General features: G+C 42.3%; 1 protein-coding gene across 1 annotated transcript in view; it reads right to left on the reverse strand.

The window, feature by feature from the left end:
• cacna1fb (calcium channel, voltage-dependent, L type, alpha 1F subunit) overlaps window positions 1-10,615 on the reverse strand; it is a 43,451-nt gene extending 32,836 nt beyond the window's left edge. Inside the window, exons 1-4 of the mRNA XM_037771550.1 lie at window positions 10,306-10,615; window positions 1,856-2,106; window positions 252-352; window positions 21-126 (exon numbers count right to left, since the gene is read on the reverse strand). Of these exons, the coding sequence (XP_037627478.1) occupies window positions 21-126; window positions 252-352; window positions 1,856-2,106; window positions 10,306-10,327 (480 nt within the window). The 5' untranslated portion in view covers window positions 10,328-10,615. The remainder of the gene's footprint in view (window positions 1-20; window positions 127-251; window positions 353-1,855; window positions 2,107-10,305) is intronic.
• Window positions 10,616-12,500: the final 1,885 nt, after the last annotated feature.

A 12,500-nucleotide genomic window follows, 5' to 3' on the forward strand; every position in this document is an offset into this window, starting at 1 on the left:
ATTAGTGTAGTTGGTCTCACCAGGTCGTGGTTGGTGGAGTTGGAGTCGTCCTCAGGAAACGGTTTAGAAACTCCCAGAGCGACACAGTTAGCAAAGATGGCTAACAGGATGAAGATATCAAACGGTCTGAGACACGTGTTAAGGAAGCTCAGAGAAGCAGCTCATTATCTGATTCCTAGTTCACACTAAACCACTTAAACACTGATTTTCTGGTATGAAGCTGACAGCTGATTGGTCAGAGTAAAGGATACTTCCACTCCACGATAGAGAGAGCAGCTCGTCTGATTGGATTGTTGAGTTTTAGACAGTATAACGCTCTGGGAGCTCGCTGGACCTGATTACTGCCCTGGACCTGAGGAAGAAGAAGGACCATCATCATCATCATCATCATCATCATCATCACCATCATCATCATCATCATCATCATCATCATCATCATCATCATCAGTTTCTTAGCTTGTTATCTCTGTGTCTCACCTGTTTCTCAGCATATTGTCTCTGTCTCACCTGTTTCTTAGTGTGTTGTCTCTCTGTCTCACCTGTTTCTTAGTGTGTTATCTCTGTGTCTCACCTGTTTCTCAGCGTATTGTCTCTGTCTCACCTGTTTCTTAGTGTGTTGTCTCTCTGTTTCACCTGTTTCTTAGTGTGTTGTCTCTGTTTCACCTGTTTCTCAGCATGTTGTCTCTCTGTCTCACCTGTTTCTTAGTGTGTTGTCTCTCTGTTTCACCTGTTTCTTAGTGTGTTGTCTCTGTTTCACCTGTTTCTTAGTGTGTTATCTCTGTGTCTCACCTGTTTCTCAGCGTATTGTCTCTGTCTCACCTGTTTCTTAGTGTGTTGTCTCTCTGTCTCACCTGTTTCTTAGTGTGTTGTCTCTGTTTCACCTGTTTCTTAGTGTGTTATCTCTGTGTCTCACCTGTTTCTCAGCGTATTGTCTCTGTCTCACCTGTTTCTTAGTGTGTTGTCTCTCTGTTTCACCTGTTTCTTAGTGTGTTGTCTCTGTTTCACCTGTTTCTCAGCATGTTGTCTCTCTGTCTCACCTGTTTCTTAGCGTGTTGTCTCTCTGTCTCACCTGTTTCTCAGCATGTTGTCTCTCTGTCTCACCTGTTTCTTAGCGTGTTGTCTCTCTGTCTCACCTGTTTCTTAGTGTGTTATCTCTCTGTCTCACCTGTTTCTCAGCGTATTGTCTCTGTCTCACCTGTTTCTTAGTGTGTTGTCTCTCTGTCTCACCTGTTTCTCAGCGTATTGTCTGTCTCACCTGTTTCTTAGTGTGTTGTCTCTCTGTTTCACCTGTTTCTTAGTGTGTTGTCTCTGTTTCACCTGTTTCTCAGCATGTTGTCTCTCTGTCTCACCTGTTTCTTAGCGTGTTGTCTCTCTGTCTCACCTGTTTCTTAGTGGGTTGTCTCTCTGTTTCACCTGTTTCTTAGCGTGTTGTCTCTCTGTCTCACCTGTTTCTTAGCGTGTTGTCTCTGTTTCACCTGTTTCTTAACGTGTTGTCTCTCTGTTTCACCTGTTGCTTAGCGTGTTGTCTCTCTGTCTCACCTGTTTCTTAGCGTGTTGTCTCTGTTTCACCTGTTTCTTAACGTGTTGTCTCTCTGTTTCACCTGTTTCTTAGTGGGTTGTCTCTTTGTTTCACCTGTTTCTTAACGTGGGTTGTCTCTCTGTTTCACCTGTTTCTTAACGTGTTGTCTCTCTGTTTCACCTGTTTCTTAACGTGTTGTCTCTCTGTTTCACCTGTTTCTTAGTGGGTTGTCTCTCTGTTTCACCTGTTTCTTAGCGTGTTGTCTCTGTCTCACCTGTTTCTCAGCATATTGTCTCTGTCTCACATGTTTCTCAGCGTGTTGTCTCTCTGTCTCACCTGTTTCTTAGCATGTTGTCCTCTCCTCCTCTGTGTTCCGGTCGAACTCGTGGTCGAGTGAAGCGTGTCGGTTCTCGTCATCCTAACTGCTCCCTCGTCCTCTCCGTCCAGCTCTTCGTCCCACTCTGTGTCCCTCTCCTCTTCTCCTCCTCCTCCTCCTCCATCCCCCTCTCCTCCCTCCTCCTCTTCCTCACCCTCACCTCCTCCTTCCTCCCCATCCACTGCATTGGCGTAGCCATTACGACCACCACCTGGAGACAGACGAAGATTTACAAAGAGAATGCGATTACTTTTAACTTACTTAAAGCTGCTACGAGGAACTTTAGTGTTGATTTTGGCGCTCCCTGTGGTCAAAAAACACCAGAGTCCCTTGAGAAGAGCTCACATTTTACTGCTCTATTAATACTTTTATTTTAACGACTTTAACTGCATTTAGATGATTACATAATTTCACTTCAGTAAGGTTTTGAATGCAGGACTTTAACTTGCAGTGGAGTATTTTCACAGTGTAGTATTAGTACTAGTATAGTATTAGTAGCAGTAAAGGACCTGAATACTTCAGAGGAAGTTTAATTTTTCCTTCACCTCGTGTTTTCCATTAAGGTGAAAGATGAGAAAAGAGAGGAGGAAGAGGAGGAGAAATGTGACATCAGTTTCCAGAGGAAATGAAAACAGAAATATTGTAGTGAACAGCTGTGACCTAGATCAGTGTGTGTGTGTGTGTGTGTGTGTGTGTGTGTGTGATCTGGGCCGTGGTTTATGTGTTAGTACCTGAGGACCCTGAACACACAGAGAGAGAGATAAACCCAGTGATGGACAGCTCAGTGAGATTACATGGTGATCTCTCTCTCTCTGTGATTCCTAGACTGTTTCTGTACCTGCAGCTGTAGAGGTGGACAGTGGAGATGCGTTCACAGTCAGTGGGAAATAAGGCCTTCAAACCAGAGTTCACGCAGCCACTTTATGAGGAGGTGACACATTTATATGTTTCATCACGAGAGCTCGACCCTGTTCAATTTCTAAACCTTTACTTACTGTTCAACTACCTCTTCACATCTCTGCATACTGTTTATATATGCATTACTATTCATTACACATTAACTGCATCCCTGTTTATTCACTTTATTCTGTATATTATATTTAAACTCCTGCACTATTTTAAAGCTTAGATTCTCATTTTTACGGGTTTTGTTTTAGTGACATAAAACTCAATGTATGCTAAATGTAGAGAAACATATCTGTTGTTAAAAGTATTGGTGCCCAAATCACTTTAAACTTGTTCTGTTCAGTTTAGTCACTGATCAACAGAAAGAGTGTTTAACTGAATTATTAAAGTTATTTAAAGGTGTTCTCAAGTTTCTGGCGTCGTCCGAAATCACACACTATGCACTACGTACTCAATAGTTGTACCAACGTTCAACATACTTTTGCGTGAATAAACAGTAGTACTGTATGTATATTTTTGGACGTACTGAGCAGTAATTTACGTCATCACTTCTTGAGAGCCTCCTTGCTGGTTGGAGACGTGTAACCATGGTAACCCGTGCCAACCTCATGTGACCAAAATGACGGTTTGTGAGAATCAAATTCAGGATTAATTTTAAATATATATTACGCCTAGCAAAGTGAAATCTTATACTTACAGGTAAATTGAAGCGTTATTGACGTTACAGAACTGTCCGTCAACGTCTGTTTCGAACGTTGTTGTCACTACCGCATTGCATTGTGGGTTATTTATACCGCCGTAGTGTTGAGCGTTGCATACTGTAATATTTCACCAGAAATAGTATGCAATTCACGTACTATTGGTTTCATACTAAGGTTTCGGACATGCTAAAATATCTCACATACTGTGTTAGCGTACTAATTAACATGTTAGTGTGGACGCAACCTCTGTTTACACTAATTAAACCTTTATTTTGATTCATTCACTCGACTCTAAAGAGAATCTTCATTGTGTTTGAATCCAGAGGAGACGTGTTGGTTCATGTAGGTCAGTCAGTAATGAGGCTTCACAGGAAGCAGCCACTGATTATAGGACGCCTCCTCGCCCCGGGTTTCGTCTTTTTCAGGCTACAGAGAAACTCCTGTCCTGCCCTCTGATTGGTGGAAGTCATACCTGCAGGCAGTACTCAGGGCTGTAAAAATACTGCAAACTTCTGCAGCAAAAAAAAAAATAAATAATAATAATTATATCATATTTGTTATTATTTATAATCATTATTCTCTAGATACAATATTTATCATGAAGTAGCACCCACTGGGAAGGTTGATCAAAAACTAAATAAATAAATGAATAAATAAACTGAAACTAATCTTAATAAATGCATCTATTTATACTACTATTACTGTCTTTTACCAATCATCCAATTAAACTGTTACAGCTCTGATAATGTTATGTTGTGGCCAATGTAAATAGCTTACTGCCCCCTTAAGGCCCTGTTCAGACCTGGTATTAACATGCATCCTGAGTGATCCGATCACAAGTGGACAGCTCTAAGTACGTCTGTTCACATCTGGCATTATAACCACTTGTGATCTGATCTCACTTCCCCGCTCTATAAACACGTAGTAAACACATGGCTAATACAGCAGACGTTGTGACGTAATATTACATGAATGTCAGTAGTAATATCCTACGTATTTGTGAATTTGGGTACATTTTATTAACATCAAAATAAAAGGTTATTGTACCGGCGGGACCTCCGCGCGCCACCGGCACCGCTGCCTTGCGGGCAAGCCCATCAACCACCACCATCTCACTAAATCCTGTGGGATACACTGGTGTAGGCTGCTGTAATTTGTAGCAGAGCAGTGGCGCATTTCGTTAATAATTACTGAAGCGAGCGCAATAAAAGTGATTTTGTGACAATTATCACCATGGTGAGAGTCACAAAATGTGGGCAAAAACATGAAACGGTGCCTATGAGGTCACGTATCTCTGGGTGTGATGAGTGAGGGTGAATTGGAACGGGAGATGGACAGGTGGTTCGACGTCAGCAGGGACGTGGGTGTATCATGTTTATGACATAATGTGGCGTAAGAAAGTCATATTTATTTACGGTAAATATGGTTGTTACGTAATAATTTTAACACTAACCGTGATGTTTTTTCTAACCTTCTAGTCAAAACCTAACCAACCCTTCCACAACGTTAACCACGTGGCATTGTGCGTTTCTGCGAGCATGATACGGGGTTTGCAGAAACATACAAAGCCAATATTTTCCCTGGCGACTGGGCTGGTCTCAGCCTGCTGCCACTTTTCTTGGTCATCTTAGTTCTCAGTTCCTTTTGTCTCAACTTGAAAAACTAACGTTATCTCTCCCTGTGGCTGGCTGGCCTCGGCCGGTCGGTCGGTCGTTGTTCTGACCAACCCGTCACTCTACAGCGGCTCGGTGTATTTACTGGTTCCCAGAAACAGAGATCTGACCCAGAACCAGAGTCAGGACACATCAGCTGCATCACCACACAATGAGAACTTTCAAAATAAAGCTTCCTGTCTGTGACTGCGACGGATTATCTCTCTGGCGGTTGATTTGATGACTTCAGTCTAACCGTTGAAAATGATTACATGTTTTTAAAAAACAGCAGAATGGTCCTTTACAGTCTTTCCTCCCCTGAACTCAGAGCTGGCAGCGTCCCAGCAGGTTTGTCATCCGTCCAATGAGCAGCTGAGGTTCGGACAGTGCAGGTCACATGACCGAGGGTCACGTTGTTTCTTCCTGTGGAGGCGCTGCTTCACCCGCAGGACGACAAGAACCGACTAATTATCCCCGAATTATCCCGAGTCAACTCACATCATCATGACAACACAGTGTATGTGTGTGTGTGTGTGAGATGGTGAAGCGGGGCATCCCATAACTCGCACACAACCCTGCATCCGCCTTGTTAACTTGCTACTTTTCACTGCCTTGTCTCTGACTGTGTGTGTGTGTGTGTGTGTGTGTGTATGTCACGCTGCCCTCCAGCCTGGTCCAGCTGGAAGGTCATCAGTCCGTTTAGTGAATGTTGGGGCCGTGTTGTTTCTTCTTCTTCACTGCTCACTGATCTCAGACTCTCAGCAGCAGCAGCAGCAGCGCTGCTTTTAATAATGAAACTTGATAAATACATCATCAATATTCTGGTCTGGTATCAGCTGTACAGATACTCTACACTGTGTTACATTAACAGCTGTACCTCGGTCCAATGAAAAGTGGCGTTCTTGGTCCGGATCAAACTGAACCCTGTGTGACGGCTTTCTGGCACTGAATACATGATCAGCTCCGACTCACTACCAACAACGCTTCTCTTCCACTTCAAAGATTAAATTAATTTATTTAACAAACACAAAAATGTTCCGAACTTCATTCTGAATTAACTTCATAAAGAAATGAAACGAAAAATCCATTAATGTCAAAGCAAATAGTAATTTCGTGGTCTAAAGACTCTGAACCACAACTTCAGCTGCTCAACATTTACTGGAACCGGATCCACACTAGACTTGACGCTGTAGTCGGTGTTACACGGTGGTCGGACACACACCGATTACATTACGTACCCACCGTCATTTTGCTTTTTTTTTTTACAGAAATAAAACCCATTTGTTCATTTTGGCGTATCAGCAGCGTGTTATCAATACAAAGTCGGATGACGGACACTACAAACTCAAAGTGAAAGTGTCTGCTCCGTACGGAGTCTCAGCTCATAGATGAGAGAGAGCTGACAGACAAGACGATGGCGGAGGATTTGGTGTCGAAGCGAAAAGCAAAAGCGGCTATTTGGCAATATTTCAGATTTAAACCCAATGCTATAAGGGAACCATAACGTTAAAGAGGTAATCGCCGTGAGGAGGACGGAGCGGTCACAGCCGGTGTGCGCGGCGGAGCATCGCCGGGTGGAAACCTGCAGCGCCGCAGCAAAAGCTCAACCGGAGAGACCAGACACACCGCCACCCGCTGGTAAAGATCAAAGTAAGCGCGCTACATATATTGACCGCTATCTTTTCTTGCAAAATGTGCGGTGTAATCGGTAACTCCAGTGTTGCCACAAGTTTATTTACCGGTGGGAAAATTTCCTCACCGTCACAGCCCTAACATCCCTCGAGCCGTTCCGGAGATATCACGAGAATGGACCGAATGGACGGTCAACCTCCAGCCACAGCTGGCGTTTTCTTTGGTGAAATTGACACTGTGTAACATGAAGTTTTGATGCACAAAAGATTAAAAACTAAAAGGTTTTTGTGACTTTATTTTTTGATTTCCTTCCCTTCAGTAATACATTAGTTTCACTTCATTTCAATAAAATAAACTTGTAGAGAGAATCCAACACAGTCAGTGTTCATGGATATTCTTTATATTTATATTTATAATGAGAAGAGAGGAGGAGCCGGTATTGAGCCCTGTGGTTCTCCCAGTCAGAGACTTCACATTAACACACTGCTCTCTGTTATTGTTTCACTTTATTTACGTTTATTTCTAAACTTTCCTGACGATCATTTTCACAGTTTTTACACTGATCTCTAAGGAAATAATCGATCACAGTCAAAGTTACTTCATCAGTGATTTATAATACAGCTGACCGCCTCCCTGTCGGTGCGTTCATGGACACTGAGACATCTGAGTCGACTGCTGAACCTCCACGTTAGATTCTTGGCGTCATAAAGGACTTCCTGTCCGTCCCACCTCCCTTTAAAGGGTCCTCTGAGGTTTAGAGAAAGTTTAAATAAATCCTTATATCATGGACGGAACAAAAGGGCGGATTAACTCCGCTGCCACGGTAACCGATGATGTCACGTTTGTTAATGCTCATTACCATGACAACGTTATCAGGAGGTCTGCGGGGGCCATCTTAACTGAGCAGCAGCAGAGAGCAGGAAGTCTGATCCTCCGTCAGGATTAAACTGAGTCTCTCTCTAAAAGATGGAGGTCGTGACCTCTGTTAACCCCATCCTGACTGAGGTCAAAGGTCACGCTGGGACACAGAGGTGTGTACCTGCTCAGGTTACACAGCTAAACTGCCAGGCTCTTATTTTGATAGTCTTCTAAAGTTCTGTTTTAATCCAGTACAACTTGGCATCAGAGACCGACATAGAGGGTACCTCTCTTGCGTTACTTTTGGACGGACCAGGGATGGCATGTCAATATACGCTCGTTACATGCACAGTGTCCTTTCAAAATAAACTTCTGTTTTCACAGGAAGTTAAGTTTAGGCAACACAACAACTTAGTTAGGGTTAGGAAACGGTCGTGGTCAACGTTAACTTCACTGACTAACATCTGACCCATCCACCACCCCTCCCTCCTGCCCTGAACGGACACTCACGCTACTAATACTACATCACTGCTCCGGCCGTCGAATAACGCCGCAGGTGGGTTTACATTGAAGTTAGTTGAAAGCCTGGTTCGTCACATACAGTCCATAACGGGTGCGCCGTGCGTCGGTATCCGATCCTGAGGGGCGCTTAACAAGCAGCCTGTGGGGTCCTGAGATAAATGTTGTTTATCAGCTGTTTGCCTTTTGGCATGTTTATATTTTCTTTTTTGCGCCTGTCCGTTAACCTGTGTACATTTGGTTTCTTATTAATAATCTTTATTGCTTATATTCTGTATATTTGGACTCTTTCCAGTGTTGAACTGCTGCACAACAACTTCCCTCTGGATAAAAAATGTTTGATTTCATCTTAAATCTGAGGAGTTCACGATTGGTCGGCCGAGTGTTCGAGTTTCCTCATTGGCCGTTGCTCCTTCAAAATAAAAAGGCGCGATCAATCTTTTATGCAAATGAGGCCGTCCAGCAAGACGTGTCCAGCTCTCAAAACTTGGACAAGGCTGTGAAACTAGGCGATCTAGTTCTCAAATGAAACCAGATTCAGCAGCGGCATAGCCTGTTTCTCAGGTGCATTCCACGAGAGGGTATGTCACCGCTTGAACGACCAGTTGAGTGGAGCAGCGCGTCACCTTAGTAGTCCTTGCTGGACCTGGTGGACATGTATCGCTGGATTTAACGTTACAGACATGACCACTGACTATTAGTGGAAGAATTTAACCACAAATTCACAGACTAGACGTACACGGTCCAGACATATACTCGGTTTTGACTGAGTCTGGTTTACGACTTTTCTCCACTTTGTTTTTTGTTGTTGTGAACTACTGAACTTGGGCGACTTTAAAGGACGAGTTGACAGGAAACTGGTGGAGAGGAGAGATGATGAGCAGCAGGCGCATGAGTTACGTGTCCACAGGTATCGCCTCGCTTCCCAGCATTGGACGCTTGATGGGCTGCCACTATAGATACGAGGCATCTGATTGGACGAAGGCTTTCTCTCGTGGGCTGCTGCTCTCAGCTTTCAAACCGGAACCAACATGGCGGCTCGTTTGGAAACTTTCTTCACTTACATCATGGAAATAGTTCACCAAAATGTGTTTCTGAAAACATTTTATGCAGCCATGCAGTTGCTGAATCTGTCTTCATTTTGGATCAACAACGGTTAGTTTAAAAGTTTCTCGGGAGTTTCCAGAGGCGGCGAGTCGCGCCGGACGCCCGTGATTTGCATAAAGTAGCCAAGACCTCAACTTTATGCAAATGAGGCGCTGGCGACGTGACGGTACGTTTCTCGAATCGCGCTACCAGAATGCAATGCATGGCTGCTTACACGGACAATGAATGGGAAGCGTGGAAAGGATGGACCCTATGGACACGTACCATTAGGCTGATGATGTCACACACCTGTCATGTGACCAAACACTGTTCCTGATTATTTCTGCTGAAGGAAAGAAGAAGAACGTTTTACTGACTGACTTCTATCAACCTATATCTATATCCTCCTAGTCTAATTAATACTAAATTTAATTAGAAATAAATCATTATTTTTATTGCCCACATTTCTCTTGCTGGAGATCTCATACTTTATGATAGATACATATAATTATTATTGTGCATCTTCCCTTTTTACTGTCATTTATACACATTTGATTATTTTAACATCTTTTAGGAGAATATTGACATCAAAAATAGACTCCTGAGGAGTCGGATTAATCATTTCAGCCCTGATAAAACCTGTAAACTCACTGAAGAAGACCATGGCATACAGCTAAAAGCTTAGGGAATAGCTCAATAAGTGAACCTTTAATATATATATATTGTATTGTGATGTGTGAAATAAGGATTATTTTCATTATTATTTTAAAATGTCTGTTGTTTGTCAGAGTGAATATGTGAATGTAAAATAGAGAAAAACACAGAGAGTGACTGTGAACTCCTCAGATCATCATGTTCAGCTGGTTCCTGAGATCAGATGACTTCATTAAATCTACTAATAAATCCCTAATATCTCTGATGGTCTCAGGTTAAAACACTGAGGTGAGCCGTGACGTGTTTCCTGTCTTCATGGATGAAAGAAGAAGAAACAAACTGTTCCAGTAAAGAAAGAAATGAAAGTAAAACTTGAGCAGCTGACTGAGAGTCAGTTCTTACCTCTGTGTCTCTCCTCGTACATCTTTCACTCTCAGCTGCTGCAAACACCAATAATCATCTCTAATCGATCATCGGCAGCTGATTCTGATTCCCCGACAACTCATCACATTTCACCACTTTTTGATGAAGATTAATCCTCCTCTTCTTCTTCTTCTTCTTCTTCTTTTGATCACTTCATCAATTCATCCATTTACATCCAAAAGAAACACAAAGTGTGAAGAGAGAGACAATAAATCCAGAGAGATGTGAGGAGGCAAATTCTGCTTCTTTTTTCAGCTTCGCTTCACTAATCTGACTCTGTGACTCTCTCTCTCCATTTATCTCTCTATCTCTATCTACCCCCCCCTCTTCTCCTCTTCCACCTCTCCTCCTCCTCCCAGTTGGGATTACAGCTCGGTGTGTTAAAGGGGAGGGCAGCGGGAGAATTAAAGGCGCAGAGAGAATAAAAATCATCATTTAAAAAGCTGCAAATAAACAGAAATATCTCCAGATGATGATAATTTTTTCTCTGCAGTTTATTATTTTTTTGGAACTAAAATCAACATTTTTCTGTGATTTATTTCTGTGATTTTCTCTCTACTGAAAACCAGAAATAAGTGTATATAATACTTATAATAATAATACAAATAATAAGTATATATAATTTTTATATAATACCTAAATAAAAATGATTATTTAGATGTCTTTTAAATATTTCCTCAGGTGGGCACAGGTGTATATTTCTTTAATAACTCTTAAATGCCCGCATATAGAAAAAACAAACAAAACAATTGGAACATTTTTTATTTCTAATTTTATTTCTAATTTTTTTTCCCCCCGCAGACATCAGTTGTTGAAAATGATGAACAAACAGATGAACATTTACAGTAAAAGTTCACTTTTAACTGAATTTTTCTCCATAAAAGGGACTGTTTGTAACTTCTTACACGTATAAATCAATCCAGGTCGGTGTCCCATGTGCGTTCGCGTGTGGCTACGCTGTTCATACTCAGACTCCAACACAAACTACACGGAAGCACCAAAACCGGTTAAAAGTTATATCTAGTGAAGCCTGTCTGTTAAACAGTGTTGGCCGCGTTCCGAGGACGCGGGGGAGACCATAGCTTTGGTCTCCAGGACCGGAGTCTCTGCTGTACTCTGCTCCTCTGCTCCTCTGCCTACCTTCACTCACACAACGCGCTCATTCTCGCTCTTTCGCTCCACTCTCACGTGAAAGCGCGCACACTCCACACTGCAGAAGACGTCGTAGCTCTGAGAATATCTAGTGAATGTACAGTGGACGTTTGTGCAGAAATAAATGCTGCAGCTCCTCCAGACCAACAGAGGTTTCCCGTGTCTTTTGAAATGACGGGGCTCCGCAGCAAGAAACGTTATCGTCTCCGACCAAAACTCCGTGGTCGGGAAGCTGAAGCAGGAAAAGCCAACACTAGGATCAGCAGTGATTCATGGAGAGACCTTCATCTGGTCAGCTAACATTACTGCCAAGCAGCTGAAATATAGAGTGATATTGTGGTTTTAGCTGACGTGTGTCGCCTCACTGTGTTGAGTAATGCTCGTTCACTTTCGTTGACTTAACGGCCACAGGTTTCGCTGTTAACAAGCATTTCTGATTCTTACAAACAGTCCCTTTAAAGTGAAATAAAAGAGTTTTTACTTAGTTAATGCTTGAGAAGTAAAACATTTTACACGTAATATGACATCTTTTAAAATAAAATAAAGTAAAATAAAACAATTTTCATATAAAACCAAAACTAGTTTCCTGTTCACTTCGCTCTTTGATTCATTCATGGAAAGCACTTTATCTCTTCGTGCTGTATAAATAAAGTTTATTTTTATTATTATTATTATTATTATTATTATTATTATTATTATTAGAATCTATGGCCCCGACCATAATATCAGCAGCCTAACTGTGATGTGTACTGATAAATCCATGGTGCTGTCCGTGGTGCTGAAGTAGCAGTAGTAGTGGTGTGTATATACAGTATATACAGTATGTGTATACTACCTGTATATACACGTAGAGGAGATGAAGGTGAAGGAGGTGAAGGAGGTGTAAAGGACATGAGGGTGAAGGTGGTTTAGAGGAGATGAAGAAGGAGGTGAAGGAGGTGAAGGAGGTGTAGAGGAGATGAAGGTGAAGGTGGTTTAGAGGAGATGAAGGGGAAGGAGGTGAAGGAGGTGAAGGAGGTGTA

This window comes from Sebastes umbrosus, chromosome 6 (genome assembly GCF_015220745.1).
Source record: "Sebastes umbrosus isolate fSebUmb1 chromosome 6, fSebUmb1.pri, whole genome shotgun sequence".
Lineage (NCBI taxonomy): Eukaryota > Metazoa > Chordata > Actinopteri > Perciformes > Sebastidae > Sebastes > Sebastes umbrosus.